Below are 8,657 nucleotides of genomic sequence, written 5' to 3' on the forward strand. Positions count from 1 at the left end.
ACCTGGCCATACCATGTAATTGAGAAGGCCTGGCTAACTCAGAAACCGCAGCGTGCCCACACCTCCCACACAAGGGTGCTGCAAGCTGAATAGCCAGGTCCAGCAGCCGCTAGCAGCACCCAGCAGCGCCAATTCTGCAGGAAAAAATGAAATTCTATGCAGAACATTAATTCTGGGCAAATTCTGCATTGCACGGTGGTGCAGAATTCTCCCAGGAGTAAACTGAATTTGTTTTTATTATTTTTCTGCTAAAGTTCCCTATAATACATTTTGCTTTGTTAAGTCTCATTTTAAACATTTCAAATGATTGGAGCTTCACCGCTGGTTTCACATGATTATTATATCTTTTGTGGTATACAAATAAAACAATTTCAAAAATCATATTCTGCCTTGGGGGAGGGGGAGTCTCTTTATTAGTAAAGAGAAAGACTTGTAAGGCAGATGGTGAATGTGTTCAAAGACATTCTAAAAAAAGAGGTCTCACCTGGCATAAGGGCCAAAGATAACTAGAAGGTAGCAACTTAAAAGAAAATAACTTCAAATGAAATGTATTACACCTCATTCCCAATTCCTGGCAGTTCGGATATAGGGAATTCTAACAACTACTCAATTAAACATGCTTTATAAACACTGACAAGTATTGACTAATATACGCTAGCTAGCATACATTTTTATTATGCTGATATCATCACCCACAATATATATTTTAAGCATGTAAGTATACATATTATTAAGCAGTAGCATAATAGTTATATAGCCCAGACTGGCCTGTACCTTTCATATAAACACACTTATGCTAAGTATCCCATCTTGCATTAGCTGAAGTAAGCCTTGGCTTGAGAAGACAGGCCTGTCAGTATCAGGACAGATTATTATTTCTTCATGGCAACAGGAAAGTTACCCACACAGACCTAGGAGGTGCCTTCATGTCCTTTAGTACCTGGAATGCATATGCTCAGAACAAAATTAGGGTCCCTCATAACCTGAAATATATAGGTTCAGAACCAAAGATACAGGGGTATACCACGGTACCAGAAACCAACAAGGTAGAAAGTCGATTAATTAAATCCAGTTTCAAAAGATGTATATTGCACCTTTTTCTGGTAAACGAGTAGGGTATAAAGCAGTGGTCACCAACCTGTCAATCGCGATCGACTGGTCAATCCTGGAGCCTCTGCCAGTCGATCGTGATCTCCAGGCCGCTAAAAGTCCAGCAGCATAACAGGGTTCAGGCATGCTGCCTGTCTGCCTTGGCCCCATGCTGCTCCTGGAAACGGCTGGCACATCTCTGCAGCCCCCAGGGGGACGGAGAGGAAGGCGGCTCCACACACTGCCCCCATCCCCAGCACCATCCCCGCAGCTCCCATGGGCTGGGAACCGTGCTTGCAGCTGCAGGCAGCGCCTGGAGACCCGCTGCACCCCACCCCCTTAGGGGCTGCAGAGACCAGCCAGCCGCTTCCAGGAGAGCCTCCTGTTGTAAGTGCCTCCTGCCAGAGCCTCCCAGCCGGAGCCTGCACCTCACACCTCCTTCCGCTCCTCAACCCCCTGCACCAGCCCAGAGCCCCGTCCTGCACCAAACTTAAATTGATCTTACATTCAAAAAGTGATCTTGTTCATAAAAAGGTTGGAGACCACTGGTATAAAGCAGTGTTTTTCAAAGTTCAGGTTGTGACCCAGTTCTGGGTCATGGCACGCAAGGCACTGGGTCACCTTGCTCAGCACCCAGGGACCCTGGCGGATCTGGTCAGCACTGTTAACTGGGAGGTTAAAAGTCCCGACAGCGGTGCTGCGCAGCTAAGGCATGCTAGTGCCTACCTGTTCTGACACCATGCTGTGCCCCGGAAGCAGCCAGCAGTGCAGCTTCTAGGCAGGAGGGCGACGGGGCTCCGCGCACTGCCCCCACCTTGAGCACTGGAGCGGAGGGGTGGGGGCTGTGCCTGCGGGTGAGATTGTGCGGAGCCACTTGCGCACCTCGGCCTAGCAGCCGGACCTGCTGCTGGCTGCGTCCAGGACACAGTGTGGTCCACGGTGCCAAGACAGGTGGGAAACCTGCCTTAGCACCCCAGCTGTGCGGCTGACTGGTAGCCGTCGGAGGTAAGTCCATGCTCCAATCCTGTGCCCCAATCCCCTGCCCCATCCCTGAGCACCCCCAAACCCAAAACCCCTTCCTGCACCCTAAACCCCTCATCCCTGGCCCCACCCCAGAGCCTGCACCCCCAGCCCAGAGCCCTGACCCCCCCTCCCATACCACAATCCCTTGCCCCAGCCCAGAGCCCCCTCCCACATCCCAAACCCCTCATCCCCAGTTCCGTTGGGTCATGGGTATCAACAATTTTCTTCAACTGGGTCCCCAGAAAAAAAGTTTGAAAACCACTGGAAGGATAGCTTTATGAGTGTAACTTTGGGAATCACATCTTATGCGTAAGGTGAACATAATATCACTGCATGGGACTGCTATTCAGAGACTGATATCGTACAGAACCTTTTCCCTGTACCATATTAATAACCCTGACTGACACTGGCTATTTGGTTTCTTGAGTATATTTCATAACGAAAAAATGAACCGAAGTGTGGTCAAGCAATATACAATTTATCAACAAGACGTTCATAGATAGAATAAGTAAAATTCTACCATTTGTAAAAGTTCTTTCTTAGAAGCCAAATGGATGAACAGCACAATAATTTAAGTAAAAAACCCCTGAAACCCAAATTAAAGGTTAGAATTGACTGGGTTGATTGTGGGTTTTTGTTACTCCAATTGTACAAAGGCCCTCCAAACCAAAACCCAAAACAGCCCCAAATTAGTTCACTTCTTCTGGTAGCTATTCAAATGAGTGATGATGCACTGAAAAAGAAAATTTCCTGGATAAAACTTGCTGAATGATACAAAAGATAACTAGTAGCATGCAAGTGTTTTGAAGAAGGTTTTGGTTATAACTCCGTTAAGATGAATGACTGGATAGGACAAGTTTCAGAGTAGCAGCCGTGTTCGTCTGAATTCGCAAAAAGAAAAGGAGTACTTGTGGCACCTTAGAGACTAACAAATTTATTAGAGCATAAGCTTTCGTGAGCTACAGCTCACTTCAATCAGATCTTTGGTTTTGGATACACTCAAGTTCTTTTTCTCTATGCTTTCGAAGTTGCAACTGACCAGATTAATTCCTAACGTAACTCCACAGAAGATATAAGCCCGAGGTGGGCAAACTATGTGGCCCGCGGGACCATCCTGCCAGGCCCCTGAGCTCCCAGCCAGGGAGGCTAGCCCCCGGCCCTTCCCCTGCTGTCCCCCCTCTTCCTCAGCCACACCACCGCGCAGGGAGTGCTCTGGCCCGCCGCTCCTCCCAGGCGGCGCAGCTTGTGCCCATCCACCTCCCAGGCTTTCTAATAAGCCAGTTCTGCCGCTCTGAGCGGCATGGTAAGGGGGTGGGGAGCGGGGGTTGGATATGGGACTGCCTAGGGGGCAGTCAGGGGACAGGGAGTGGGGGACTTAAATAGGGAGCGGGGTCCCGGGAGGACGGTCGGGGTGGGGGTCCCAGGAGGGGGCAGTCAGGGGACAAGAAGCGGGGGGGTTGGATGGGTTGGGGGCTCTGAGGGGGGCATTCAGGGAGAAGGAAGTGGGAGGGGGAGGGGGTGGGGGCCAGGCTGTTTGGGGAGGCACAACCTTCCCTATCCGGCCCTCCATACCGTTTCACAACCCTGATATGGCCCTCGGGCCAAATTGCCCACCCCTGATATAAGCAGTCAACGGAGATACACAAGGGATGAATTTGGTCCAGCATGTCATACTGCTTTTTATTCCTGTTCTTAGTTGAATCATTTCCCCTTTCTTAAATTCAGGGCTTGTTAAATAACTCAATATCAAGATTTCTTTCTACCTGTTTTAAATTTGACCTGATTCCAGTTTATTTTGAAATGACACTTTCGGTACAAAATTAACTAACCTGGCTTTATACGGTATTTGGCTTTATAGATTTTCCTTATACTTCATGAAAGAAGCATTCCCCAATTTAATTTTATGTAGTCCATGTAATAAAAACATGCATATAAAGCAGTCTTAGTTTTCTCCATATTTTACTGGATTATACATATTTGTACACTATGAAGCACACTACATAAAAATGGCAGAGAAACCTGTGGCACTCTTCTCAGCTCAATGGTTTTAAATGTACGCAATCACGTTAATTGATTAAGAAAGCTATAGTGGAAACCAAATACAAGAACTTCAGCATTCCAAGCACATTCTCTGCAATCAAGCAGGACAAAAAACTTGAGCAAACCAAATGGGACTCTTCATAAATTAACCAACACTTCCACTTTCAACAGAAGTCAGAGCTGGCCCTCAGGTTACTACACAAAGAATTGTACACCAAGGCCAAAAAGCCTCATACAAAATTAAATCAGTGTGGACTACCTAATCAATAAAAAGCTCGATTGCATGAACTGAAATCATAGTTCAAATTTTATCTAGTTCTCAGACTCCCAACCCTTCAGTCAGACAGAGGGAGGTCTACCATTCAATTAAGTCTACAAAGCTCATTTTTAAACTCCCAAATCACTGAACTCTCCCAATCATCATAGGCATCTTTCCGTTTATGGTGGGACAGCCTGAAGGAATCCAAAATTAGGATATTTCTGTTCCCTATTGACCATAACAAGGAGCATGTTCTTAAGGGCCGCTTAAGATCAGTAATGATCACTACTCCAAAGCACCGACAAAAAGAAGCTTGACTAGACATCTTTTGGTTGCCTTTTCACTTTCTGTTCCTCTTCCCTCTACATTAATCTCTCCTGGCAAATATAACTCGCCCGGCAGCCAGAAAGATGTTGTTGAGTCTAATATTGTTTGTTTGGTTTTTTTTTGCCAGACCAGGACACATTAATGAAAGGCCAATGGGGCCATGTCTTCTCGGAATATTCAATATAGTGATGCATCAAAAACTGAACATATTGTAGTGACATTTAAGAACCTCTTTAATCACTATGCATCCAGGAGTTTTAAAATAACCCATTCAAGACAGTAGTGCAAATTGCACTTTTAATTAGAGAGGATCTCATCCACCACAATCCCAGTAAGCTGGAGAAGCAAGAGTTCTGAGGTAACTTTGAAATCCACACCTTTCACAGGAAGAATTACTTAGATATCCACCAGTTCATTGTACTGATCAGCATTTTCTCCATTTCAACGCATACCAATATCATTCCTGAAACGCCAAAATTTAAAACACATATTAAATAAAAAAAAAAAAAAAAAAAAAAAAAAAGGTCTGATACAGAAAAAAAAGCTGATCATCTGACAAGTTTGGTAACCACAAGAGACCCCAGCAGAGCAGTGTCAACCATGATACTCCATGCATCTTTGCATAAGAAAACTACACAGTTTTCTCCTTTTTCAATCTCCTGGAGGACAGTGGCCAGAAATCAGAAACCAAGTAGAGGTCTCAGATCTTACTTCATTTTGTAAGCTCTCTTTACAATCAATGTGACACATTAATAACCTGTTTCCTACTGTTAATACTTCTATTTCTTGTAGCCTTAGTCCCATCTATATGGGGTTAGATATTCCAGTCCTTCTCCACTCCAGTTGATCTTAAAGCAGTTCCTCAGAAACTCCAAAGCTATTCAAATCCTTTTCTATGACATCCATCCATCTAGTATTGGGTCTTCCAACCCTTCTCTTACTCCCAACTTTGAAGTTTAACACCCTGTGTTTTATATATTCTTCCACATCTTCTTTTCATGTGCCCAAACCCAACTAAGCCTGGTCTCCTGTTTTTCTATAATTGGTACCACCTTCACACTTCCCCTAATTCGTTCATTTAGAACATGGTCCATCCTTGTAACTGCAAACATCTGCCATAACATTATCATTCCCCCTGTATTCAAGATCTCCTCCTGTCTCTTCCTCAGTGCCCTGCATTCAGAGCCATACAAAAGTGCAGGCCTAATTACAGTCTTGGAGATCTTACTTTTCAATTTGATTGGCACTCTCCTAAGGCAGATCGCTCTGCTCACTTCTCTCCATTTACTCCATGCCTTTCCTGTACTTCTTAAAAGTTGGTCACTGAATACCACTGAACCTAGGTACTTGGACTTCTGTAACTTTGGTACTGCTTAGGATTGTAACTATATTTCATATTTCACATATTTCATATTAACATTTCAACACATGATCAGTATTTGTATTGCAGTAGCATCTGATTTATAATACTGAAAGAGAAAGCTATAAAACTGTAAAAGCTCTAAAAACTTAAAAAGCAAAACAAACAAAACCCCAAAATCCTATACCCTATATTGCAATCTTTCAGATTCCAAGAAAGGGGTTATAACTGTTTGGAAGAAAATTACCAAAAAAATCCAACAGAGACATTGATTGTCAGAAACAATTTTCTATTTGCAATATTAAGAAAGTTTGAACAGTATTTTTCTGATCTGAGTAACCCCAAAACCAAGCATTTAAATTAATGTTCGCAATTTTGATGCAGTTTATTTACAGTAAGAGGGGAAAAAGCAGGTTGATAGGATACAGCTACATTTATACAGAAAAAGAGAGGGCGAAAAGGAAAACTCTGGATTCAGTCACCACCTAAACATCAGGGGGTGCAAGTCTAAAGCTTGCAGCTCAGGCTCATCTCAGAAATTATTAAAATTGCACATAATGTCTCAGGGCTAGTCCACTGCCAAATTTCAAAAAGCATCACTTCTTGTCCTGTGGAGAGTCTTCCTGTCATGTTTGTTTCCCTTCCCCACTTCATTCTTGAAAACAACTCTGGGGAGGGGAGAAACACTTGAGACTGACTAGGCGGGTACATTTGTGTCCTCGCTTTAAGGATAGTGTTCTGGCTAACAGAAAATGAATCCGCAACTCTACATTACTTTAGTCCCCAGTGAGATACTTAAAAGTGGCTTCGTTCCTTCATGCACTAATTGGCCCAATGTAATATTGCTACTTACATAGTTTTCATCAGCCCATCCAACTACCATCCTTAATTCTCTTTGTATCAGAGCAGTAAATCCTTACTTCCATGGACTGAAATTTACTCATCTGACATTGATTTCAGTGCGAGTTTTAAAGCATCCTACCGTTTTATGGAGATTTTGGCAAGGAGAGGTTCATAGGGCCAAGCTCAGTGAAACGGTCACAGCTTGAAACTGCCTCGAAATGACACTGTGACATTACCTGATCTTTGTGAAGCTGCTGGGTTGAGGATCAACAGAGGGGGGGTCCCAATAACTTCTCTCTCTTGTAACCCAAGCTGGACTTAAACTTCACAATACACACACACACACACACACACACACACACACACACCCCAAGCCGCTCAGAATAATAAACAACAACAGTCTCCCCTCCTTTTTAGTGTTGTAATATCTGGAAGCGCCCCAGCTGCCCTTGGCAATTGGCACGTAAGCCACCGACTTCTGCTTCTCAGCCTGTTCCAAGAGTTTGGTTGGCAACTGTTTCCCATTACACGGTTCAGGGCTGGAGGGAGCCAGAAACGAAAGTGGGTTCAACGGGGCTCGGAGTCTCCGAAGGTGCGGCGTCCTAGAGCCCTTCGGCGTATCCCTCCAGATCGGAGGGAGGGGAAGAAAAATGCAATCAAGAAAACCAGGCAAGTTCCCACCAAGTGCCCCCCGCTGCCCGCTGCGACTGCGTGCCCACCTGTGCGTGGCCGGCTCCTGGAGGCGCGCCTTGTCCCCTTCCTCCTGCTCCTCCTTGGCCCGGGGAGGGCTCTTGGTGAAGAACCTGGAGAAGCTGCTATGCCAGGAGGAGCCGGTTCTCCTGCGGCTGCCCCAGGCGGACATCTCCGGCAGAGCGAGAAGGGGAAGCGGCGTCGATGGGTCGGGGCAGGGGCAGGGGCAGGACAGGAGCCCTTCGCCTTCGCCGCGCCTGCCCTCTCCGCGTTCCTGCCTAGTCCATAATCGCAGAGGGGAAGAGACGCGGGGAGCGGGGAGCGAAGAGCGCAGGCGGCCCCGCCGAGCTGCCCCGACTCCCCGGCCGCCGACACAAGCGCGACTGCAAGGCGGAGCCGCCGCGGCCGGCCAGGGCCAGGGCCAGGGCCACGCCCCCAACCCAGCCGCAGCCCGGGCCGCTGCCGCTCCACCCTTTTCTCCTCCTCTTTCCTCTTCCTCTCCCGCCCCTGCCGGCTCGGTAGCCGGGAACTTCAGGTTGCTTGAGCTGAGGCTTGCCCTCCCCGGGCGACCGGGTTAATCAACCCTAAGCACACGCCACTGGAGCACCTTGATTCACTTTGCTCCGGAGCAAGGCGGGCATGAGTGCAAACGTTTCCTGCTCCGGGGGTCTATGTTCTCTACGACTGGCGCAGACCCAGGAGCTGGGCCCATGCTTTAGGGCAGGCGCTGTTGTCTTTAATGGTTGGTATTGTACATGCTCCAGGCATTGCTAAAGCTTGACACTCCATAACAAGCAAATACTAGACCTTGACCCCCGGGAGCTTACACTCTAAATTAGCAAAAAGAAAAGGAGGACTTGGGGCACCTTAGAGACGAACACATTTATTTGAGCATAAGCTTTCGTGAGCTACAGCTCACTTCATCGCATGCAAACAGATGGACATCATACCGAAAGGACTGAAGGTAAGGCATCTGATGAAGTGAGCTGTAGCTCACGAAAGCTTATGCTCAAATAAACGTGTTCG

General features: G+C 46.5%; 1 protein-coding gene across 2 annotated transcripts in view; it reads right to left on the reverse strand.

Annotated features, from left to right (window-relative positions):
- CRYBG3 (crystallin beta-gamma domain containing 3) overlaps positions 1-8,119 on the reverse strand; it is a 137,954-nt gene extending 129,835 nt beyond the window's left edge. Inside the window, exon 1 of one of the 2 annotated variants that reach the window (XR_006279675.1) lies at positions 7,661-8,119. Coding sequence is in view for 1 of the 2 variants with exons in the window: in XM_038388740.2 (XP_038244668.1) it covers positions 7,661-7,803 (143 nt within the window). In the remaining variant the exon portion in view is untranslated. The remainder of the gene's footprint in view (positions 1-7,660) is intronic. The other variant, XM_038388740.2, reaches the window with a different exon arrangement.
- Between the last annotated feature and the right edge of the window lie 538 nt (positions 8,120-8,657).

The sequence above is a fragment of the Dermochelys coriacea genome, chromosome 1, assembly GCF_009764565.3.
Source record: "Dermochelys coriacea isolate rDerCor1 chromosome 1, rDerCor1.pri.v4, whole genome shotgun sequence".
Lineage (NCBI taxonomy): Eukaryota > Metazoa > Chordata > Testudines > Dermochelyidae > Dermochelys > Dermochelys coriacea.